Source organism: Nannospalax galili, unplaced genomic scaffold (genome assembly GCF_000622305.1).
Source record: "Nannospalax galili isolate Female #2095 unplaced genomic scaffold, S.galili_v1.0 scaffold235, whole genome shotgun sequence".
Taxonomy (NCBI): domain Eukaryota; kingdom Metazoa; phylum Chordata; class Mammalia; order Rodentia; family Spalacidae; genus Nannospalax; species Nannospalax galili.
The window spans coordinates 6,908,593-6,934,352 of record NW_008338118.1 but is presented as its reverse complement, the minus strand read 5'-3'; the positions used below and the strand labels follow the sequence as shown (position 1 = coordinate 6,934,352).

The 25,760-nt window shown below is 41.4% G+C and overlaps 1 protein-coding gene across 2 annotated transcripts in view; it reads left to right on the top strand.

The window, feature by feature from the left end:
- Positions 1-2,130: 2,130 nt before the first annotated feature.
- Arl15 (ADP ribosylation factor like GTPase 15) overlaps positions 2,131-25,760 on the top strand; it is a 430,866-nt gene continuing 407,236 nt past the window's right edge. For both annotated transcript variants that reach the window (XM_008832948.3, XM_008832947.3), the window contains exon 1: positions 2,131-2,290. In XM_008832948.3, coding sequence (XP_008831170.1) covers positions 2,243-2,290 — 48 coding nt within the window. In that variant the 5' untranslated portion in view covers positions 2,131-2,242. The remainder of the gene's footprint in view (positions 2,291-25,760) is intronic.

Below are 25,760 nucleotides of genomic sequence, written 5' to 3'. Positions count from 1 at the left end.
CTTTGCTAACTCAAGCTCTTTATCTTACTTGCAATATGCTGATTCATGGAGAGAAGGAAAACAAAAAATGAGAGAAAAAGAAATGCTTTCTTGACTAAATTACTTTTGCTAGGCATTTGAAAGACTTTTTGATTTCTGTAGTTTTAACTAGCTATGGTGAAGACTAGGTTTACAGAGTTTTTTTGCCTTCAGAATCCACATAAAAATTTCTTGTAAGCTTACATGTGTTTGAGTTAACAAAACACCAAAATAAATAAATAAATAAAAACTGGATCTAGTGGCTTAATGCAATTGAGACTCCTCAGCCCTTCAATAGAAAAACAAATCTCATTGCAATTTCTTTGGAAGTTACTTATACAAATACCTTGGAAACTGGATCAACAAAATCAAGCCCTGATATGTGTGTGTATTCATAATCCTTTACCTTGAAACTCCCCCTGGCTGTAAGAATTTCCATTCTGTGAGGAAACAGGTTCAGAGATTACATAGTGTATCTAGTCATGTGGCCCGTGAATCTGCTGTAGAAGGGACCACACACCCTTCCTGGTTCTGTGTATATCTAGGTTGAATTCTATGGTTTTCTGTAACAGAAGTGTTTTGATAGTTCCAGATACTTGTATGGAAATTTGTTGAGGACACAAAAAAGTGTCAAGGGGAAGGCGTTGAAGGAAAAAATCCCAACCCCTATGCCATCTGGACAGTCAGGCAGTTCAGAAAGATTGCAGTTGTTTTACTTGACTTGTGACTGTATGCAATCCTCATTACCAACACAGGTGAGATCAAGTCCCCTCTCTTAAGACTTCGGGGGGGCTTCAATCACCTGGGCCTAATAAGATAACTGTGCTTGGCAGGAAATAGCAGAATATATTTTTGCAACTTAGTCTCCCAAGTTCTATCATCGAGAATACTCCTCTGTTATTCATTTGTTTGACATATATCTTAGGGAAGAATACATCTCACTATAAACTTCGCCATATCATGAAACTTCATAAATGTTTAACGGCTATATAAAGCTCTATTGTTTAAGTGTACCGCGTCAACAAATCCTTTGACTAATGCTATATAAACAATGAAGTGAATGAATAACACTATCTACCTCTCATTATCCTAAGAATTTCTGGATATAGAATTACCGGTACAAAAGGTATGAAACATTAATATTCGTTTTTGTACTGGGTTCTCTCTATATACCCACTTCCAAAGAAGGCACACTTGTCTCACCTTTGTTTTGACTGTCATCTTAACTTCTTGCCCGACTCTCGCCTTTCCACCCAGCTTCATTTCAGCATTGTAATGCCAGTGCCCACTTTTAAGCTTTTTACCAGGAAACGTACAAGTCTCAAGTGCATCTGCTTATAGAATTTTTTCCCTCTAAGATACTGTTACAAATAGTATTAATTAGGTCCTTTTAGGGAGCTTCCAATTTCTTTGCTCATTTTAATTGGACTTTAAAGCATGCGAAAAACCGATGAGTACCCCCACCACCAGGATTTGGGAGTACAGCTCAGACGTGGGGTACAGCGACATCGCCAGAAGCTGCCTGCTGTTTTAGAGGCGCCTCCGGGTCCCCGCCCTGGGCTGCACGGGCGGCTGGGGCCCTGCAGCAGCAGACCTCTGTGCAAACTGTCCGCCTCGGGAGCTGCAGGCACCGGGAACCATGGAGCGTCCTAAGTCGTGCGCAGATGTCCTGCCTATCTACCCAGCTACACACTTCTCCAGCTATCTCGAGGCCACAGAAATCTTTAGGAAAGCGCTTGGGGCAGAGAAAGTAAGTTTCGGTGGCTACCACGCCTCCCACAGCACAGCGCGGGTTTCCTTCCGAGGGCGGGCGGGGACACTACGGTTCTGCAGCCGGGAGCGAGCAGCTCCACTCCGCTTTCCCGGACTCGAGGAGACAGACGCGGCCGCGGCCGCAGCGCATTTCCCACCCTCAGGCTGGCGCTTCCGCCCGCGCGCCCCTCCCCCCACCACAGGAACCGGCAGCTCACAGCTCCCGCGCTTCTCTCCAGCCAGCCAACGCGGGCCTGCCTTTTATAGGCGCTTCAGCCAATCAGCGTGCTCCTTTCCTTCTGCCCGCCCTCCCGACCAATCGGCGTCGCCCTGGTGTAATCTTCGGCTCCTCGGCTGCTCTCGGCGATTTTCGCTGTTGCTGGCTTTTTCAGGAGCTGCTCGCTCGCAGCCAGAGAGACGCTGCTTTTTTTTTTCCGGGTTCGGAGCCGTTCCGGATGCTTTAGGCTGCCGGATGTCTGATCTCCGGATAACTGAGGCGTTTCTGTACATGGATTATCTGGTAGGTGCGGGGCGGGGGCGGCGTGTCGCCTCTCGATCGCACGGCGCCCGATGGCCCCGCCTGAGCGGCAGCCTCTCCGCTTGCTTGCTTCGGGATGGGATGCCTTCGGGCTCTCTCCCACCGTGTGCAGGACGCCGTGGGGCGGCCTCGGGGAGGCCGGGCGGCGGGGCTGACAGGTAAAGGCGCGGCGGGGCGCGGGCGATGGGACCGCCCTGCGCTCCGCTCCGCGCTCCTCGCGCACCACTTTCTTTCCCGGGAAGCTGGAGTTTTCCGCTCTCCCTCCAGCCCAACTCCAGGTGCTATTAAAGAGCCATAACCAGAATGGCTCACTAAGTGCCCGGCAGCTCCAGTCATTTGGTTGTTATTAGATCTCAAAAGAAATGACCTGGGTCGCGGCGGGATTTTAAAAGCACATTACCAGAAAGTAGACAGGACTAAACTGCATTGCAACCCGGTCTGAGCTGGATTGGGTAGGGGCAGGCCACTATACCGATGGTATTTGCCTCACCGGTCTAGTCGTGGTGCATGCCACTGTTGCCCTGTGCACGGATTGGCACCGGGTTTTAGGCCAGTCTTGTGCTGAGAAGTTTAGGTGGGAAAAGTTTCAGAACAGTGCAGCGACGGGACACTTGTAAAAATTGACGTGTATGTGTTTGTGGAATTGTGCAAGCCCCATGTTTTTGTTCAGAGATTCTATTTCCCCAGAGCTGCCTGTTTGTGGTTAGGCTGATCCTCACTGACATGAGCTGTGTTCGATCCCATACAATTACTGTGTTTATGGTGTTAGGCTGAACCGCTATTGCCCTGCAGAGCTAAAGATGGTTAGAAGAAACATTGGCCTTCCTGTCATTTTGTTGGACACATGCGCTCGATTTTCCACCGCAGATTGCCCTGACAGAGATTTGCCAGCGCCTTCTAGGAATTACAGTTAAGGCGCCTGTACCGAGAAAGACTGAATGCTTTCCAGATCAAGAAACTCCAGGCAAGGGCAGCTTTTGTAATGATACCTGTGTGTTGGGGTTTATTTTAGTACGCAGCAATAAATATTTCTCCTAAAGCGTTATAGTTTGATGAACTTGCTGGCAAGGATGTTGGGCCGGTTAGCACATGACCTTGAAATGGAGCTGAGTCAAAGGTTTTGAGTAGAAATTTAATTTTGTTGTTTGTTTATGTATTCATGGCAGTAACATATCTTTGTATAAAGGGGTGCCACACACTCATTGCTGTAGCAGGTTAAGTGAATTGATTATATGTTATGAACATTCTTTAAAGTACGAGGTACTCCATAGGCTGAGGGCTGTCCAGAAGACTATTTTCTAAGTTGAATGATTAATTTGTAGCTTGAGTGATACAATACTATGGCTGTCTCTTTTAATCTCCCCAAATGAAAGCCAGTTTGTTAAGGGTAATTAACAAATAGGAAGAAAGTATAGGTTATATTACTTGCTAATTTTGGATACTTTAACTAAGTATGCTTCAAAAAGGAATTCAGATGATTCTGATCATTTTTTTCTTATTTACTGAGCATGTTTTAGAATTATAAATTGTATCACAAAGCTGTCTTTGAAGTGCCAAACCCACTAAAAGCACTGAGTGAAAACTGTTAAAGACTAGTTACTCAGGTTAACCTCCAGCTTATCTTTCTGTTGATAGGTAGATGAATATTTGTGGGCTCAAGGTTATCCTGAGCGCATCTAGGTGGCAGTCAGTAGGCCCCTGTTTTTACTTGGCCTATTTTTTTTTACATTTTGCTTTAATACTGAATTATTGTTTTGCCACTTAAACCATGCTTTCAGAAATTCCCAAGTACAGTGAAACAGCCCCATAAAAGTCATTGGCTATGCTCCGGAGGGGCCAAAAAAATCTTAAAGGAAGCAGTTCAGTTTTTATGAGTGTGCTAGGTATCCCCTATAAAAACATTGAAGAAAGCCCTTCGCTATTAAGTGGGCCAAAGGGAAAACAAAACAAGCCCCTGCCCTCCTGAGGTGACTTTATTGTGTTTGCTTTTTGTTCATCAATTTTCAGAGAAAAATGATGGATCACATCACTCCCTTCTTCCCGCCTTTCAGGTTGACTTGTTTGCTCATGCATACTTTTTGCATGGTGTTTATTTAAAATCCCATTTCTGAGAATTCAGGATCAATGTCTTTGATTGTGCCTGGGATCTTATTTTTAAAGTAAATCAATTCCTAAATTCTTATACTTACCTTCCAGTAGGAAAAAACATGGTCCTTTCATTCCAAGTTAGGCTGCAGGTTTCGCTGAGTGGACTAGAGGAAGTGCCCCTTTTGTGTACTTGACAGGAGTAACGGTGTGTGGTCCTTTCTCTTTCTTCTCTTTACACAGTATTGGACATTTTAGTTGTTGGTGGGAAGAGCTGTGTGTGGAGGTAATGTCCATTGTTTTTAATACTGGGTGTCATCACTTAACCTTATTTGGAGGAGAGTCCAAAGAAAGAAAGAAAAAGGTGAGGGTGCTATTTTGAACTACTTTTAACAGGACTGAAATGGTAAAACAAATGAAAGAAGCTGGTTGATCTTTGAGGTTGCTATTAATTTCTTAAATGTTCTCAGAGGTGACAGCCAAGGTGAAGGCCTCGTCTTAATATTTAAGCCAGGGTTTTTATTAATCTTGGTTCAGGGAAATAGTGGTAACTTCAAATCCTGAATAATTATATGCATCACTTGTACTGTGCCTGGCTTGGTGCCTGGCATGTAGTCAGGGCCCAGGATTACTTGTTGATTGAATGAATATGAGATGGGAAAAACAGTTCTACTGTCTTTTAAACTGAGACAAGATAATATCTGTTTAGATTAGGGATTTTGTTTTGTGGAATGTGGAATGTATCCTTTACACTTAACTCTAAGATTATCAAGACAGAATTTCTTTAGCAATTTAAACATGAAAGTTTTCTTTTCTGGCTGGTGTGGGTGTCTGCCTTGTAGGCCATATCCCTCTCCCCCTTTTCTTCAGGGTATTTGTACACTGGCCTGCTCTATGGTTGAATACTTAACTATCACCTACAGGAAGCACCTCCCCCCCCCAACAGCAGGTAAAACTATTAAGATAATTTGCAGAGCTTTTTGAAGAGAAAGAAAATAACAATAAAATCAAGAATGACCATGTTAAAAAATATTTATTTCTTAATTTTTTTCTGTGTATATTTGCCTGCATGTAGGTAGGTGCACCCATGTTGCTCAGTGCCCGAGGAGGTTAGGAGAGGGTGTTGGATCCCCTGGACCTGGAGTTACGGATGGTTGTTAGCTGCTATTGAGTGCTGAAAATCAGCCATGGGTCCTCCTCAAGAGCAGCCAGTCCTCTTAACTGCTGAGACATCTCTCCAGTCCCAAGAATGACCACGTTTATGAAGGTTTTTCTGGGAGGATGGACAGGATCAATTTCTAGATTCCTTTCAGTTCAGTATGCTTTTGTTTATCTTATATGTGAAGATTGGCTTGGATCTCACCTTTTTCTCCTTGTACCGTCAAAACTACAGCAATAAAGTTCTTTATTCTGCATATAATAGCAGTGATGATTAAATGAGATAGTGGAGGTAAATCTATTTATAAACAGCACATTGCTTTTCAAATTGAAATGTTAAGGTATTGTGATTATGCTGATGATGCTATTTTTACCCTCCCTGTGGAGTGACTGCTCTTTAGACCTAAGTGTTGAGCTGCATTTTAAGTTAGTCTAAATATATGGAATGATCAGGAGTGGTAGTTAGCAACTTTCCAGGATCATTTAATACCTGTAAAAGCAAAATCACATTCTCATCTGTTCCTTAGCCCTTTCAACAAATACTCATGGGACCCCTATGTTGTCCATGTTTCTGGAAGTCATGGAAGATGGTTTCTAATCCTCTCCTTGGTTGCAGGACTGTGAGGCAAGTGGCTTTTGGGGAGTCTGTGGCAGGACAGGGTGAAGAGCATATAGAGGAGAAGGCAGATTCTGACATGATCTTTTCCTTTCTAGTGCATTTCTCTGTTATGTATCTTTCTTTTAATATTTTATTTATTTTTATTTCATGTATGAGTATATTGTGTATTGCCTGCACATGTGTAAGTGCACCCATGTCATACAATGCCAGTGGAGGTCAGAAGAGGGTAACGGATTACCCTGGAACTGGAGTTATAGACAGTTGTTAGCTGTCATGTGACTTCTGGGAATTGAACCCAGGTTCTCTGCAAGAACAGCCAGTGCTCTTAACCGCTGAGCTACCTCTCCAGCCCCATCTCTTGTGGATGTTTCTTTGTTTCATTGCAAACAGAAATGTAAAGTTAGACTTGCAAATGTGACAAAAATGCTTGATTAGTCTTGGATGCTGTCAGTGTTCATTACATTTTCTGTTATGTTCGGGATTTAGTAAGGTTAGTTTAGTAAGATTTCTTCTTTGTATTGACTGATGAACTTGACCTAGTTTCTTGATCAGAGGCTGTACCTGCCCAGGGCAGTTGTGTCATTTCCGTAAGTTCACCCAGCTAGCAGGTAAGTGAGCTGGTACTGTAGCTCAAGGACCCTGCTTCTTCAAGATCTCCTACCCCCAAATCTTTCTCTTTAATGCAGGTCAGTGACTTAGGCATCTTGGTGTTAAAAGCTGATGGAATGCGCTGGGCCTTTGATCCTACCACTCCGGAGGCAGAGGCAGGTGGATCTCTATGAGTTCAAGGCCAACCTGGTCTACATAGTAAGTTCCAGGCCAGTACAGAGGACCCTGTCTCAAAAACACCCCCCTTCCCCCACAAAAAGCCGATGATATATGCTTGAAATTTTGCATATATCATGTAAATACAGTTGTCTCTATTTTTTGAAGGGTCCACATCAGTGGATTAAGTTAACCATTGATTGATTGAAAATATTTGAAAAAAAATTGTGTCTGTACTGATTATGTACAAACTTTCTTTTTCGGTTATCATTCCCTAAACAATACAGCATAACAACTATTTACATAGCATTTATGTTATATTACATGTAAGTAATATAGGGATGATTTAAAGTGTATGATAGCATGCCCATACATTATATACTAACAGTATGCTATTTTATATGAGGGACTTGAGCAGCTGTGGGTTTTGGTATCCTTGAGGGGTTGGAAGCAATCCCCTGCTGGTACCAAGGGATGACTGTACTACTCTTCTTCCTTAGAAATGTGCTCCCAGGCTATTGTCACATTAAAGTAAAGGCTCCAGGTAGACCAGCTAATGGTCTCTCCTTACCAGGGACTTAGCTCTGTTGACCAAGTACCATCATAGGGAAGGCTGGCTGGAAGGTGCTATGTGTTCAGCCTCTGTCCCACAGTGTCCTTACTCTGGTTACTGAGTTGATCTTCAGATTCTAAAGTTCTATCAAGTGATACAGATAGATATCCAAACATCTTTGTTACTCGGCCCCATAGAATCACTTTCAGGGGACATTCCTGCCTGCCACAACCCCAGTTCTTGATGAGGTTGCCAGCACTCGCAATCTATTTGTTAAGGTTGTTATACCCCTTTAGCCTAAGAAATGGGGCTGATCAGCAGACACTAGGCCACAAGCAGCAGCCTATGAACTTCAGTGGGGCAGAATTCCCCAGAGACATTAACCACAAGGGATTTGTTTGTGACGACAATTGAAGAAAAGGAAAGATTTTTAAAAAATAACAAAAAGTGAAGGTTCCCCCTAACACTCATAAATTGAATTAATGATGATGAACTAGGTAGCTTTTTATTACTATAAGGATGTACCAGAGTCATGTTTTATTTTTATGAAGAAAAGTTTATTTGGCTCATGTTTCTGCATGTCCAAGGTCAGGGGCTGTATCTACTAATGGCCTTCTTATTGGCAGAGTTCTGAGGTGCTACAGGACTTTACCTGGAGAGATGGGGAACACACATGTCTGTGTTTGTGTCTGTATAGGTGCTCTCCTTCTTATAAAATTACTAGGTTTCAGTATTGAGTTCTTCACCCTAGTGATCTTTAATTCTGGACTTCTTCTGCTGATCTCTTCTTCAAAGCCCCACCTATAGACACCATAGTTGGATTGAGCTTCCTACATACATCTTTGGGAATGAAACTTCTACATGAGTTGGAGGTAGAGACAGGGACAATCTGTTTTGGAGCCTGCACTCACCTTTAGTTATGTTATGGCATCCCTTAAGTCTTAACATGTTTTGATGAGTCTAAGAAGCCCAGTCCGTGAAGTGTCTTGGCATGTTTACTTTTAGTGGGGCTGGCTTCGCAGGTAAATATTACAGAATTCAGTATAACTGGTACTTGGTCACCATCTTGAGAGTCTTAATTTTTGAGTAAGGTGCTTTGTGTTTTCATTTTGTATTGGTCTATCAATTAATTATGTAGCTGATCCTGACTTGTGCTTCAGTAGAGACACTGCTGCTATCTGAGCTGCAATCTGCATCAGTCCTGGTTTTCTCACTATCTTAATCCCTCTTTTATCACTGTACTCCAGTCTGGTACCTGATAATCATTCCACTATAATATTAATTAAGTAGGTATCACTTAAAACAGACTTAGAGGCTCTGAAAGCCTTGAGTATTTTCTTGGATCATGCATCCAGTAGATCAGCAAACCATGGGGTTTGAACTCAGCTTCTTAGATTCCAAGTCCATGCTTGTAAACATTGTTAGATAAAGCTTAGCTAATATAATGAATAATTATGGGGAGGGATACCCAGATCATAGATACAGTGCTAGACATCGAAGGGTCGATTGATTGCTGCTGTCACTTGGTTTCCTGAGAAAGGGCCTTGTTGAAACTCAGGGAACCTGTGTGGGTATGTTCTTGAAGTAGTAAGTTCTGCTCATAACCACTCTCTCCTTTTTTTTTTTTTTTTTGGAGACAGGGTCTCCCTGTACCCCAGTTGGCCTGGAACTCACTTGGTAGAACAAATTGGCCTTGATCTCACAGAGAGCCACCTGCCTTTTGAGATTCAAAGGCATGTGCCACCACACCCCTGCCCTTCCTTTGCTTTTTGCATAAACATTGGCTTTCTCTTTGACTCAGAGCCCAACACACCTACCCAGAGTGACTGGCTGCCTGAAAGTTTGGATTTGCAGGGCAAGCTCCTCTGTCTGATTCCTTTGTTCCTTGGTTTGCTGGGAACTATTCTAACCATCGGACTGCTGCTTTCTGGGGTCTTCACTGCAACTGAGGCTGTACTTTCACCAAAGCTTTTCCTGGACTCTCAGGGTGCTAAGCCTCAGCTGCTCTCTATGACCCGTCTCTCTTTCAACAGGAAAACCATGCAGGAAACTCTTACATATTACCAAGTCCTGCTTCCAGTTTGAGATGGAGGTTCAGGTCCCCTCTCTATCATAGCTTCCGCATACTGACCCTGAGGAAGTACTTCCCAGAAGATTTCACCTCAGTGATGCTGGTCTCTTGTTACTTACAGCTGATTTTTTCAGCCTCAGCTAACCAGCATCAATTGTCCCAGTAAAGCAAAGGTTTTAGTTCAGGTTCTGGTCTCTTCTTTATCACAGCTGATTCTTCAGCCCCAGCCGACCAGAACCCACAGATTCTCAATTCAAAATATCACACAAACAGCCCTGATAGTCTCTGCTTCCCTTTGAAGCTTCGCAAGCCAGGCCTCCATTGTTCACAACTCTTTCAGCATAACTGTTCCAAGCTCCAGCAACAAACTCTAACACAAACTCAATGACTTTTCCAGCCCACAGTTCCAAACACTTCCACAGTGCCAAGGTCAGGTCTGTTCTAACAAAACCCCATAATCCTGGTACCAATTTCTGTTCTAGTTTGTTTCTCCATTGCTGGCACAAAACACTGTGACCAGTACCAACTTGGGGAGGAAAGGGTTTATTCGGCTTTCATCTCCCGGGTCACAGTTCATCAGGGAGCCCAAGGTTAGGAACTCAGGGCAGGAACCTGTAGGCAGGAGCTGAAGCACAGGCCCTGCTATGGGCTGTCTGACAGGACAGCTGTGGATTTTGCCTCTTACTCTTGGGGAAGGGCATGTGAATCTGGAGCAGCTCCAATACCATTGATTGAGGCCCAGAGTGCCTACACTGGTTCCAGCCAATCTGGACATGAAGCCAGGAGCTAAAAGAAATGAGGTTCTTTCAAAGTTTTATATTTAAGGATGAATTAGTACAAGCATTCAGATAAGTACAGAAAATAATTTGTCTATCTCTTGTGTACTTACTGCTTTGGTTTAATAGGTGTTAATGTTTTTCATTTAAACTTCAAAAGCTTGGTACTTTTTAAAAACGAAAGAAAAAAAGAGGAACTTTCAGACCACTACTGAAGCATCTACTCTTTCTACCTTCCTTTTCTGCCTTTGTCATTGGTGACAGCTATCCAGAAGTTAGTGGGTATCATGTGTGTGTTGGCCTCTTTATGACATATGTATGCTTGCTTCAACTATATAGTATTGTTTCATGTTTGTTAAATTTTATAGAAATTGTGACATACCACTCTTTTTATGTTTGCTTTTTGAGACCAAGTTTCACTGTATAGCGCTGGCTGGCCTGGAGCATGCTTATGTAGACCAGGCTGGCCTTGAACTCACAGAGATCTGCCTGCCTCTGCTGGGATTACACCTACAAATCTTTTTTTTTTCTTTCATATTTAATGTTTTATTTTGTTTCAAGTGCCAATTAAAATACCTTAATACTTGATCTCTTTTTCCTTTTTATTGAAGTTTTGTGAATTTACTCCAATATATTTTGATCATAATATTTAGATTACCCTCTCGTATCTACAACCCTCTTTGCTAATACCTCCCACCACCCCCTGACATCCCCACAAAATTTCTTGTATTCTATAGAGTTAGGTTTGTGTCTCCAAATGCTCTTTGGTGTGAGTTCATCCTATGGAGTCTCACTCTTAAATATTTTTTATTATTTTTACTTTATGTGTTTGCGTGTATTACCTGCATGTAGGTAAGTGTACCCGTGTTGTGCAATGCCTGCGGAAGACAGAAGAGGCTGTTGGATCCCCTGGAACTGGAGTTCCAGACAGTCGTTAGCTGCCATGTGGGTACTGGGATTTGAACCTGGGTCTTCTGCAAGAACAACCAGTGTTCTTAACTGCTGAGCCATCTCTCCAGCCCTGAGTGTCTTAAACAAGACTGAATCTCCCCTTCCCAGCAGCCTTCAGTTGCCAATGGTTCCTTAGGTTGGGTTGGGATTTCCTATCCACTTCCCCATGTCCAGGCTGGGATTTTGTTTGGCTTAAGCTTACGTGGGACTTGTGCATGTTCTTACCATTGGTATGAGTTCATATGAGTAGCTTCCCAGCTGTCTGGAAAACTGTTTCCTTGTGGTCATCCATGTCCTATGACTCTGACAATTTTTCTGCCCCTCTTCTGCAATGATCCCTGAACCTTGGGAAGCAGAAGTTTGATATAGGTGTTCTATTCAGGGATAGGCAGTCTGCAGCATCTTATTCTCTGCACGTTGGTCAGTTGTGGTTCTCTGTGCTAATTACCATCTGCTCTATAAGAGAGCTGTTTGCTGAGAGTTGAGAGATGTATTAATCAAGGCAGGTCTGGGTCATTCCTAGCTTCTGAAACCCATTTTTTACCTTCTCTGATTAAGTTTTTGAGATCAATAAATGTTGCTGCATAATAGATCAGTAACTTGCTTCGTGTTTCTGGTTTTGATGTTATCATTTTTGGTTACGTGTAGAGATCTTACCTGGATTTGGGGAGAAGTTCGTAGAAGAGAGTGTTCGTTTTAAGAGGTGTGTGGTGGTTTTACTACTACATGCAAATCATATAAACTGTTTTATGGAATTTGGTTATGTTAATTACAGCTTTTATTATAATTCATCAGTTTGTTTTAGAGTTTTTAAGTGATTTTTAAGTCGCGGCACATGTACTGAATATATAGGTGTGTTGTCTGTGTCCAAACTGAGATTATTTTGATAATATGTTTATTATGGTAAAGTAAAGCTTATGAAGGCTGGGTGTGGTGGCACACACTGCCTTAATCCAGTACTGGAGAGGCAGAGGCAGGAGACTCTCCTCCGACTTGGAGACCAACCTGGTCTGCATGAGTTCTAGGCCAGCCAGGGCTACATAGTGAGATCCTTTAAAAAAAAAAAAAAAAAAAGAACTTAACAAAGGAAACAACAGAGCACAATGGGGAAAAAAAAAATCAGTAATCCAGCAGCCCAGATACACAGCTAGCATTCTTATAGTAAGTTGTCCTGAAATCTGTGTATAGACATGTATATGTCTATTACTATTCAGCTAATAAAGCAGCTATTATCTGTTTTTATCCACGTAGACAATCAACCTGGCCTTGTAACAGAAAGATTGCTTTGTAGCCTACTTTTTTGTACTTACAAAATGCTCAATTTTAATGCTTTCTCTTGTGTACCTTGAAATTTATGCTTATCCTAGTACATTGCTGTACTTACCACTTTCCCTTGACTATTTTCTGTTTGCTTTAATTTTGGCTAAAGGTCAGTAACACTGCTACTAATATTCCGTGTGTTCTGGTTTCATCTTGATTGCTGGGATAAAATACTCTGATCAAAAGCTACTTTGGGGTGAAGGGGTTTCTTTAGCTTACAATTCCAGGCTGCAGTCCATTGTTGGGGCGAAGTCAAGGCAAGAACTCAATTAGTCACATCACAGCTACAGTCAAGAGTAGAGAGAAAGGAGTACACTGTCCTGCTTTCTGCTAGCTTTCTTCAGGGCCCAGCCCTTCAAATGGTACCTCTCATACTGGGCTGGGTTCTCCTACATCAATTAACAGTCAAGACAGCCCCCCATAGACAGGCCCACAAGTCAACCTAATCTAGATAATTCCTCAATTGAGACTCATTTAGTGGCCCAAACTATTCAGAAAATTTGAAACAATTCACATAACAAGTGAGAGGCAGAGTCAGGATTTGAAGCTGAGCATTCTGGCTCAAGGTTTCCAAATGATCCCACACATGTCACTTTTTTCACCCTAGGAAAGTCACATTTTTAGCTGCCATGTGGGTGCTGGGATTCAAACCTGAGTCTTCTGCAAGAACAGTCAGGGTTCTTAATTGCTGTGCCATCCCTCCCCCCCCTTTTTTTAATTAAAAAAATTTTTTTCCCCAGATTTCTTTACTATTCAGCTAATAAAGCATCTAATTTAGGATGCTAATGTGAATTGTGAATCTCTTAAAGGGTCATTGTTATGGGTAATATTCTTAATTCTTTGTGGGTAATTTTGCTTTATGATCAAGTCCTAAAAGTAGATTTCTTGGGTCAAAAGGTACCATCACTTTAGGGCTCTTGATATTGATTAAATGAGCAAGTATTTGTAATGCACTCAAAATTGTGTCTGGATATAATGAACCACTTTTTAATTCAATAAAGTAATGCAATGAAGTTGATTATCATGATGCTAATTAACATTGATTGAAAATTACTCTGTGCTAGATTCTGTGGGAAATGCTGAACAGACACTCACCTGTCAGTACTTTCAACAACCCCTTGAGAGTTGTAGGAGCTGTTACTACTCTCTTTTATTGTGCTTGAGGGAAATCAAGGATGAAGAATTGAGTAGTCGTGATTGGCTCTAGCTGGAAGGATTGGTGACCTGTCTGTAACTTAATCTATATTTTTATTTTTGGTCTTTTTGAGACAGGGTCTCCCTGTAGCCCCAGCTGTCCTGGAACTCACTGTGTAGACCAGGCTGGCCTTGAACTCACAGAGATCCGCCTGCCTCTGCCTCCCAAATGCTGGGATTAAAGGCGTGCACCATCATGCCGGGCCCAATCTGTATTTTTTTTTATTAGAGAAGAAAACTGAGTTTGAAGTCTGTCCCAGGTTTTTCACCTGTTATCTGTGTAATATGAAGTGTTTTTCAAATCTCAGTCCATGGCAACATGGAGAAATCAGGGGAGTAGTACAGAGTTATCATAAAATTAATTTACCTATTTAAAAGAATTGAGAAATAGGCCTATCCTTCCTATTGTGCAACGATCGTAAATGCTACTGCCTCATAAAATGCTATTATCAGGCAGAATAGAAAGATGATAGTCAAGTCCCCAAGTTTATATGCATGTATTTAGAACATACTTATTTCTAAAACCCAACATATTGGGGACTTGGTTTAAGACAGATCACCCTGGACCACAGTTTCCTTATTTGCAAAGTTTAGATACAGTAGAGCCTTTGTGATGGTTAGCATGAGTTAAAATACAGCATTTTGAAAAGTGGATTTTTACCTATTAATTTCAATTTTTTCTTTTTATGTACTTCATTTCCATTCTAATTTGATGACTTATATGATTATGAAGTTGCTTTTGCATAGTTTATCATTCATTTCCTCAATTTGCTCTTGTTTATAAGCCTTTTGTGTTCTGGTCCTCTTGGGAAGCAGGAGTATACAAGTGAATGAAGCATCAGCTTCCCTTCAAGTTACTTAGCAACACTTGTGCAATAAAAACTAAGCAGTTGAATTTTGGAGTAGCATAGCTTATTAGATAGAAATAAAGGGTACTGAAGGAGCACTTAAAATGAACTCAACCTGGACTTAGGGGCCAAGGAGTGCTTCCCAGAGGAATTATTTTTAATTTCCAACATTGAAATTGAGTAGCATTGGCCCAGTGACAGGCATGGCCAGGGCCAGGCAGGCAACAGCTGTGTTGAGACTTAGGGGTGAATAACATCATGCCTTCAAGGGCGCTGTGTGACTGGGGTGGGGTTTGGAGCAAGGTTTCACCCAGAGCTGCAGAACCCTGCTAGGGTTACATGCTAGAAACCTTTAAGGCTTGCCTGGAGTGACGTAGTTAGATCTGCCTGTGAAAGATGGGAAAAGGAGGGCAGCCTGCAGCGGGACCAGTTAGGAAGATGCCGTCCTGATCCAGGAATGAAATGGTAGGATTCACAATCAGGTAAAGGCAGAAATAGATGGATTTAAGGACCATTTAAGAATTGCTGAAGATTTGAAATTGGATGTGGACTATGAGAAAAGAGATCTCAATGGTGTCTTGGACATGGGATTTGAGCATTGCTTTGGTTAGCTATTACTGAGAAACAGATCACTCTGAACCAGTAGCTTAACACAATAACTTTTGGTCATGAACCTGTTGGTTGACTGGGTTCAATGAAGGCGTTTTTGCTCAGCATTTCTCATGAGTTGTAACCAGATGGTGACTGGGTTCGTCTTAAGGTTTTTTCATACCAGTGACTGGGTACTGAACAAGGATGGTGGACTCTTGGGGCATCTGTGTGTGTGTGTGTGTATGGTCTTTCTATGTAGTCGCCTCTGGGTAGCCTGCTTTTTTATGTGGAAATGGAAGACTTGCAGAACTAATATACCAAGAGAAAGTGACAGAAGCCACCTCTCCTTTTCTCATGTATCCTCAGTACGATTCAGCATCTTTTCTGCTGTGTTTTGTTCATCATAGCAAGCACAAAGGCATGCTGAGGTTCAAAGGTGAAAGACAAACATTTCTTGCTGGGAGGAAGTTTGAAGAACTTATGGGCGTGTTTTAAAACTACAACAGGTATTGAGGTGACTAATGGGGGTTACATACTGTAATAGGTAACACCTAAAGGGAGAACAGATTGGGAGGTAAAGTGAGATTGATTTCAGGGTGATCAACTTTGAGTTGCTTATTAAAATCCAAACAGATTTTTATATAGGTAGATGGCAACTCAGAGGTGAGGTTTGTTGGTAATGTTAAAAGTAATGCTTAATGGGACTGAGGAGATGGCTCAATCAGAAAAGTGCATGCCATGCAAGTATGAGTTTGGATGCCCAGCATCCATATAAAAATCTGGATGCTGCAGTATACATACATGTGTAATCCCAGTGCTGGGGAGGCAGAGACAGGAGGATCCTTAAGGCTTGCTGGCCAGCCAGCCTAGCCAAATCTGTGAGCTACAAGTCTCTGCTTAGCTTGCTCAGGTCCCCATTCTGATTTACCCAGAGGTGCCCACTGGGCTAGCCATAATTCTGCCTTGGGCCTTTTTAACTATCTATCTCTGTTTTAGGACAAATCACACTTGTGTCTCATTGAAGGTGTGGGTAGTAACCCTCTTGACCTATGTTTGGTTCAGGATACAGAGGATAGGTTCCAAACAAATGGTTGGACTGAACGTTTGCCTAAGTAATGGCTAAGGGCACTGATTATGGAGCCAGACTAGCTCTGACTCTCACCTGCTATTTAACCTCTGTGCCTCAGTTTCCTTCTGTGCAAAATGGGCATAATGGCACCTAGCTCAGAGTTGAGTATGTATACATACATACACTATATGATGCTTCGGTCTACAATGAACTGTAGTGGTAGTGACTCCTGTATCCCTTAGTGACATTGTGGTGTGTTAGTTTGTATATTTGATGTACACATGACAAAGTTACTCAGCACTGTGTTTCTTAGAATGTGTTGTTATAGTTAAGTGGTGCTTGACCCTGTGTGTGTGTGCAACTTAAGAGTGTGGCACTCTAAGCACTATACAGGTGTTTGCTATTATTGAATTGGGACTTAATCTAAAACAGGGACATATGTGACTCTCATCATCAGAAAGTTCTACTCCAGCTGTATTCATTTTTCCATGCCAGCCTTTCAACACTCTCTGCTTCCACCTACTAAGCACAGTGCAGAGTAACTGGGTTAAAGATCGTGGAGCTGCTTGCTGGTGTTTTAAGTGGCAGCTATTTCTGATTTTCAGAGAGGAAAGGTCCTGGCATGGCATACGGTGGCCCACATCCATCTTCAGGCTAGTACAGCGATTATGTAAGTATGGGTAAATGAGATGACTCTCTTTAACCTGAGTAGGCAACTTTCCTTTAGGATTATGTGATTGCTTGGAACTCTCAGCTCCTCTTTGGTTGGAATCATGAAAGTCAAGTTTCTGATTTTGCAAACTTCTTGCATGTGATTTATTGACTGGTCTTTTATCCTTTCTTCCTTTATGAAGGTTTCCTGAGAGGCTGCCTGTTGTAGAGGAAAGACGCTGGGCTGATTCATGGCCCAATGCTGATGTTCTTCATCATTTGAATGTTTCCTGAATGTGACTGCTGCTTTTTCTAAATCACCCTGCTAGATGTAGAAAACGTCTGGTGATTACTGGATTTCTCTTTCTGTTTGTTGCATTTTTATATAGAAATGCTGTTTTTCTGTATTCACCAGTTGAATTTGTTCCATGTGGTATTTTCCCTCCATGTATTTTTAACTTCTTAAGATTCATATTTTAAAGACTAGGTCTCCTACACTGGCATGTTTGGTCAAGCTGAGTTTCCTTTGTATTTTTGACTGTTTCAGGGTCCTACTGACCTGACTTTGGGCTGGAGGTAGGATGGCCTTTTCAGACAGAAGCGCAGAGCCTCCTTGTCATTTCTTGAGACATGGATGGTTGGTGCTTCATTAATAAGAAACTTCACTCTGAGTTCTTTCATCAAGAGTGGGCCCAGTCTTGTTCTGAGGTGTTCTGATTTTTTTCAGGATCCTGTTTATTCTGTTCTATCTGTAACAAAGGACTCCTCATATTTACTGAACAGCATATCAAGCATGCTGTGAACAATCTTTGGTAACAATTTTACAGAGGAAGTAGTTTTTCAACCCCACTGACTGGGAACAGCACACAAAGCCGTAGATAGTGTCATCAACCCCTGCCCCCATGTTGCTTGCAACATTTATGGGGGAGATTTTTACAATACCATTGTTGTTTTCAGTGTCCTCACTGTAACATCTCACGCATACATATTGTTCTGAGTCATGGCATAACTGAGTCGCAAATAGGGAGCATGGTATAAGATTAAAGCTATGCAAAACATTGTAGGACTGATTATACTGTTTTTCTTAGAAGGTGTACATAGTTCTAAATGCTTCCAGTGATTAACTTGATTCACAAGATTATGTAAAGTTTCAATTTGTAAAGACATGTTACAAAAGAGTCTTTCCCAGAAAAGTCATTCCCACACATGGGCTGCCATTTTTTTTTCTACAGCCTGAGTGTGTAGGATGATCTTAATATTTCATTTTTAGTAGTTTTATAAAGTAGGCCTAGTAAGAATTCTTTGGGCTCCATGTCAAGAAGAGGGCTTCACTTATGGGTATGAAGATTAGATACTTAAGGAACAGTTTATTACTAAGCCTTTAAAAAAATGGGTTTTCATTTGCTGATTCTAAAACTTTTGCTTCAGATTCTTTGTAATCTAAGATGGCACCAGTATAATGAAGCAAATTGCTCAAAAAAGTTGAAATTAGAATTATGCAAGATGTGGTACATATTTTAGTTCTTTATACAAAAAGTGTCTTGAATAAACCAACATGAAGATGTGTGATTATGGAGAAATGATGAAAGGAGGAGTGGAGAGATGCTCAGTCAGGGCAGTGTTTGCTATGCAAACATGGGGACCAAAGTTTGTTCCCCAGAACCCACATAAAGTAGCTGAATGTGCCAGGCATGGTGGCGCATGCCTTTTAATCCCAGCACTCATGAGGCAGAGGCAGGCAGGTCTCTGTGAATTCGAGGCCAGCCTGGTCTAAATAGTGAGTTCCAGGCCAGCCTTACTACAGGGAGACCCTGTCTCAAAAGACCAAAAAAATAAAAAATAAAAATAAATAAAAAATGTGGTGCCACATGCTTGTGCTCCCAGTGGAGGGGAGGCAAAGATAGGTGGATCCTCAGAGTTCAGTGGCCAGTCTGTCTAGCCTAGTTGTCTAGTTCCAGACCAGGGAGAGACCTTTTCTCAAAAACAGTCTTCCATATACATGTGTACATACAGACACATGCACCTGCACATACATATAAGAGTATAACTAGCCAATTGATTCAATTCTTTGATCAGCCATTTTAACCTAGTCCTTCCTTTTTTGTTGCCCAAATCCAGACTGCCTAAGAGTTCATCTCCCAGCAAAAGATGCTTTATCTCAGTATATAGTATTATAATGGGTGATATTAAAACTACAATAATAGCAGCAAATGCATATTCTTCTAAAAGTAGTTGTGGGCAACATGATCAAAATTAACAAGGGTTTTTGTTTTGCTAAATGACATCTTAATCATTGTTTATTTGCCTGAAATGAAACAGTAACTTCAGGTTCTTAATTTGAATTCTAATGTACTGCCTATGTTGAAATACCTGAGTATAACATGGGAAAGATCTGATAGGTTTTAAAATACTCTATGAAGAAGTGCTATCTGATTAGTTTGGGGAGAAGCAAAGCCCTAAACTTTCCTCACAACCTCTTATCCTTCCTTTCTGCATGACTTCTTTTTTGATTGATACTTAATTGAGAGCTCGCTATTTGGCAGGGACTCAGCTAATGCAGAGGGCCGGGTATTCTGGCTACTGAGACTGTGGTGTGTTCCATTGCATGTATTCTACTTCTTTGTGGTGGAGAATTCTCAAGATTACAAGGAGTTTTTTTAGATTTATATGTGTGTTTTGCCTACATGTATGTGAGTGTACCATGTGTGTACAGTGCCCATGGAGGCCAGAAGAGGGAGTTAGAGCCCATGGAACTGGATTATAGATGATTGTGAGCTGCCATGTGGGTGCTTGGAACTGAATGCAGGTCCTCTGGAAGATCAGTAACTGCTCTTAATTGCTGGGCCGTCTCTCCAGCTCTGATGTACTTATTTTTGAAATGGGGTCATCTAGTACATGCATAGTTGTAGGAGTTACAAATTCTGTCTCAGGTACTTAGTTCGGCCATTGTAGTTCCAAAGTAGCTACAAATATTAGGCAAACAGATGGGTGTGGCAATGTTTTAATAAAATTTTATTGGCAAAAGTAGTCAGTAGCCTGGATTTGGCCTGTGGATTGTAGTTTCCAAATCACTGGGCTATTAGAAGAAGGGAGGTCATATTGGAGTATATTTCTCATTGAACTGAAGTTTTAGTTTCTGCCCTAGAGAGTACCTATAAGGAAAGAGACATCGTGATCAGTGGCTCTGGTGATTTGAAGGGCATCAGTAGCCATCTGTGAGTTTAGCACCTTACCTGAAAGGTGAGGGCCAGAATGAAAGGAAGGCAGGAGTTAGCTGAGGGTGAAGGACTCTCTTCCTGTTTGCTTATCTGTCTACTGTAGAAGATGATGAAGCAGAAGCTGGCTCCCCACCTGGCCTGGACGTTACAAAAGGGTTTGAGGGGGCAAGATTCTTTCGAGCTTGCTCCTGACTAATCAGGCAATTTTTCTTTTTCATGAGTTATTGAAAAACATTGTGATGCAGGGGAAGATTTCAAATGTTTTTTTTTTTCAGCAGTGGAATTTTGTCTTTCCAACAAACTTTGTTCAAAAGTGTAAAACAAACATAGTATTTTATTGTATTTCATTTTTAGAAACTGATATTTTCTTATGTTATTATTACCACTGAGGAGAAGGTCTTGTTTTGATGAATATAGAAACTGAACTGAGACGTGAAGACCGGGTCTGGGCCTATGGCTCAGTGGTAGAGCACTTCCCTCACATGCATGAGGCTCTGTAAGTTCCATCCCTAGCCCTGCAACACCAGCAACAACAAAATCCAGGCAGAGTTGCTAGAGCTCTTTTCTAGCATGCATAAGATGTGAAGACTGAATTGAGAATTGAAAGAACGTATTCTAATTGATTTGGGTCTGTGTTTTATTCTTTATTTTTGGTGTGGTTTTAAGAAAAAAGGATTTCAATAGAAGTATAATTGCAAATGTTACAGATTGTAAAGGAGCTTATTGTGCCATCTCAAGTTCGTCTTCAATCATAAGACTCAGAACATAGGCTTTAAAGTGAGACTTACATCATTTTCCCCAAAATTACTCTGGCAGCACAAATTAATGTATGGGTGGTTTCCAGTGTGCTAAAGTTTGACATGCAGAGCATTTGAATGTGTGCCTGCTTTCATTTCAGTTTCTAAAGTAATTAGATTTCACTTTTCATTTTTAAAACATTTCTCAAATATTGGAAGGTTCTTTGTAACTACATTTAGGGTGTAGAGTTTGAAAGCCACTGTTAGACTCAGACCTAAGAAGTCAAAGTTCTGTCGCTCTCTAGCCTTGGATTAATAACCCTCAGCCTTTCCACTTGACAGACCTAGAAATCCTCAAGTTGTACTAATTTGAGGGCCAGGTGAATGTTGAATCATCTGTCACATGCTAGTCCTTTAATAAATATCATTTGTTCTTTCTCCCAGTGACTTGCAAGGTGACTTGCAAGATAATCAATGTTAGCCTTTTAAATTGAATGGTGTGTGTGTCTGTTTGATTTCAGCAAATTATTAGATATTACTCAGCACCTTAAAAGAATGCTCGAATAGGAATTCTGCTCTCAGAAATGCTAATTGCTCATGTGAAAGGAGTGGGTTTACAGGGGCTGAAGGTGAATTATGATTCCATCTCTGACCTGTGAATGATGGTGGTGGAGGGGCTGGGGAGGTCCATCACGGTAGAGAGACATGACAGCAGATAGGAGCAGAAATGTAGGCAAGAAGTATTCAGCGTTTCATTATTAGGTATTTTTCTAGCACCTAACACAATCTTTTGCCTTTAATACTTAAGAGTAAACCTGTGTGGAAGAAGAGCTGGTGGGCATGCACACTTCTGAAGAAGCAAGGACACAACAGCAAGGAAGTGAGAGAGGGATTATGCCATTTGACAGCTGGGTTGTGGGAGTGAGGTAAGGATAAATTCTGCAAGACTAAGAAGTGCTGTCCTTTGAAAACAGAAAGGGAAATAGGCTGAGTCCCCGTGGGCAAAAGTACATAAAGTCTGCAACCTGAATTGGGCACAGGGAGGTCTGGGATTTAAAAAAATATATATCTTAAGGAATTCTCTGACCATAGGGGGTATTTGTCTTCTGTAAGTGTTGAGAGTGACATGGCCATTCAGACACATTGATGAATCTTGGTGTCAGATACAAAGAGTAGTCCAAAGAACAGGTTCTGAAACCAGTTTAGTAGGGGAGCCTGAGAAGATCCTGCAGCTGGGGGTGATGGCAGGGAGAGTTTCAGATAATATAGGCTCCCAATCTTTAGCTAGAGGTGACAGACATGAGTGTTGAAACCTTGCTTTGGCTACAGAGAGAATGAATTAGGATTGAGAAGGGAGCCCTGTTTGCTGAGCGTTCGCTTAGTGTTATTCCTGTCTTCATGTCTATGGGTTGGTGATTGAAGTTAAGGTAGGAAGCTCTTCTAAGGTCACTTTGCACAAGGTTTGAACCTACATCTCAGTTACTTTAAAGCTCATCTTCTTTTCCTCAGTCAGAAAAAAAAAAGAAGAGAATCCCAAATTATCTCATCTATTAGCAAACAATAACATTTCTGGCTTTTGAAGTCGTTGTGAGGGTGTATTCTCCCATGACAGATAATTTGTTTCTTTTGGCATAATGAAGAAGAACCAGTCTAATAAAAAGGACTTTGCTATTGGAATATTTTGAAGAACTTATATATAGGCATGATAATATAGTTTTCACTGTCAAAGAAGAGGCTTAAAATGAAATGTTCAAGAATCCCTGTATAACTTTTTGTTGCTGTGATAAGACAATCATGACCAAAGGGGACTTGTAGAAGAAAGAGTTTATTTTGGTTTACAGCTCCAGAGGGCTAAGAGTCCATCATGGCAGGGAGGCCTGGCAGCAAGTGGCAGGCATGGTGGCAAGAGCGAAAGTTGAGAGATCTTATCTTAAACTGCAAACAGGAAGCAGAGAGAATGAGGTGGAAATGGGGTGAGGCTATAAACTCTTAAAGTCCACGCCCAGTGATGTACTTCCTCCAGAAAGTCTACACCGTCAAAAGTTTTCATGACCTTCTCAAACACGGTCACCAACTAGGGAGCGTGTTCAGATACCTGAGCCTATGGGGGATATTTCTCAATCAAGTCCCTAAAGGATAATTTCTAAGGTTTTAGGAAAACACCAGTGCTGAAATTTGTGTTATATCAAAAGGGAGTGAAGGGGGAGGGAGTGGAGGATTAGTCCATATTTTGGAGAATTAAATATAATTTCCTTATGATCCTAAATAATGCTCATGCTTATCTAGTGGTCAGTACCTGGCAAACTGGAGGTCTATAATTATGAATGACATAGAATATTAAGTAACATTGAGTATTAAAATGTTGAGTGATTAGTGAATGATGAAATCTCATATAATATAGATACAAAGTTCTTCAGTCTGTATATAGTATGTTGCCTGTGTAGACAGTACTATGAAATCTGGCTAGAAATGAATGCTGGTTTCTCATTTTCTTGGCCTCAGGTGCTGCTGGGCTTATGGGCAGAGTGCTAGGAGCTGGGCCTTCTGGCTTTGCCATCTCCTCATTCATGGAACCTCACAGTTAACATCCTGCTTTAGTTTAGCTAATGAAAAAGGCGCATTTACCATTTTAAGAAAACAGGCAGCAGGCTTTTGATATTTCTCTGTGTTCTTAAAAAAGTCTGTTGTAGGGGCTGGAGAGATGGCTCAGAGGTTAAGAGCACTGACTGCTCTTACAGAGGACCCAAGTTTGATTCTCAGTACCCTCATGGCAGCTATGAACCATCCTTAACTCCAGCTCCAGGGGATCTGATACCCTCTTCTGACCTCTGTGGGCATTGCATGACACTGGTGCACTTATGTACATGCAGGCAATTCACTTATGCACATAAACCAAAAATAATAAATAAAAATTTCAAAAAGATCTGTTCCAGGGGCATGATTCATTGGGTAAACTGCTTGCTCCACCAAGTGTGAAACTGGACATTTGGAATCCCAGAACCCATGTAAAAGTTAGGTGGGCTTGCCAGCCTACTTGTACGCCCGATGTGCAGGATGTGGAGAGAGGTAATGCATGGAGCAAGTTAACTAGCTAGAGTAGTCAAAATTATCAAGTTCCAGGTTCAGCAAGAGATACTGCTTCAATAAATAAAGTGGAGAACAATTGAGGAAGACCCTTGGCATCAAAGTCAAGCCTCCACATACATGCACACAGATGTGCGTGCCCACCCATATACATGTGTGCTCACACAATGAACACACACACACACACACCACATGCAAAAAAATTCTCTTCCATTTCTTACAAATCAGAATTTGGCGGGTTCCTGCCACACATGAGATACTGGCACCTATATTCAAATTTAGAGTGAAAAGATATGCTTGATTCCTCCAGCTTTGTTTTTCCTGCTGAGTCACACAGTGATTATTGCCATCTTAGGGGGAACAGGTGAACTGCAGGTGTGATTAACCAGGGCATCATGCTTGTGGTGGTAGGAACAGCAGAGTAGTGACCAGCTAAGGAGTGAGATAAGTCTGAAACTGAAGATGCTTGATGTATTAACCTGATTGTGTTGACATTTAACTGTCATCAGTAACTGATCCAAATTGAAAAGTGGTTATTCTAGAGATGTAGGAAGATTTCAGGGCATAACCAGCAGCTTTCAAATGTGTGCAAAGTCTGTGATTTTTTAAAATTTTTTTCCTTTTACTTACCTGCCACTTTTGTCTAGGATGGTCTTTTCTTCCTCAGACCCACTTTCACCTCACTCCTAATGTTTTAAGAGTCAACATAATCGATAAGAATGTCTCCTGATAGCCCTAATTATGGGTTTAGTGTTTGTAGTATGTCTCCTTAAAACCTTCAGTGCACGTCTCTCTTCTGCTGAATACTGTTGCACTTGTCTGTCATCAGAAGGGTAAATTGCTTCTTTGTCCTGAACTGGAAGATTGATTACTGGTGCCAGAGTTCGAACTCATTTATTGTTTTGTACTTAGTATTTGCCTACAAGTGAATGGCACATTAAGAATGCTGCATAAATGTTTCTTTCGTTCTTCCTCGTTTGTGTTGAATTTTCAGTTCTCAATGCTTTTTATTCTATGTGTATGAGTGTATTGCCTACGTGTATGTGAGTGCACCCATATCGTGCAATGCCGTGGAGGTCAGAAGAGGGCTTTGGATTCCCCTGTAACTGCAGTTAAGGATGGTTCGTAGCCGCCATGTGGGTGCTGGGAATAGAACCCGGGTCCTCTGCAAGAGCAGTGAGTGCTCTTAACCACTGAACCATCACTTCAGCTCCTTCTCTGTACTTTTAAATCAGAAATTTCAGAAAGAATTTTTCTTACCTCCGGTAGAGAGTAAAAATTTAAGCCAAAATGCATTTTTCTTTGAATGGTGCATGATATTTTTAGTCATCTTTTACAGATATCTAGCTAAAATTTTGCTGGACAAAAACCATACATTCTAATATGATTTATAACTTTATTGGGTTATTTTTTCCAGATGACTTTTCAAATCTGAGGCTATTTCTGCTAAGTGGCCATTAAAATCTTTGTGGGTAAATTTTACAAAGAGCCCATGGGCTAAGCTGGCAAGGGCATTCCTGGTTCCAGGTGTATACTTCTTGGGGAGTACAGATGCTCTTAGGATGCTGGTGGCTTTTTTTTGTCCTAGGCCAACTTAGAAAAATATCCGGAGTACAATTTGAGCAACTTTGCCCATATACATTATTTTTTCAGGTTGTTATCACGATCCTTTTCTCTAGGCTGAAGCAACTGTAGAATAAATGCTGAGGAGCAAGTCCCCATACCTAATTTTATTTTGTAATGAGGTGGGGTTTTTTTTTTT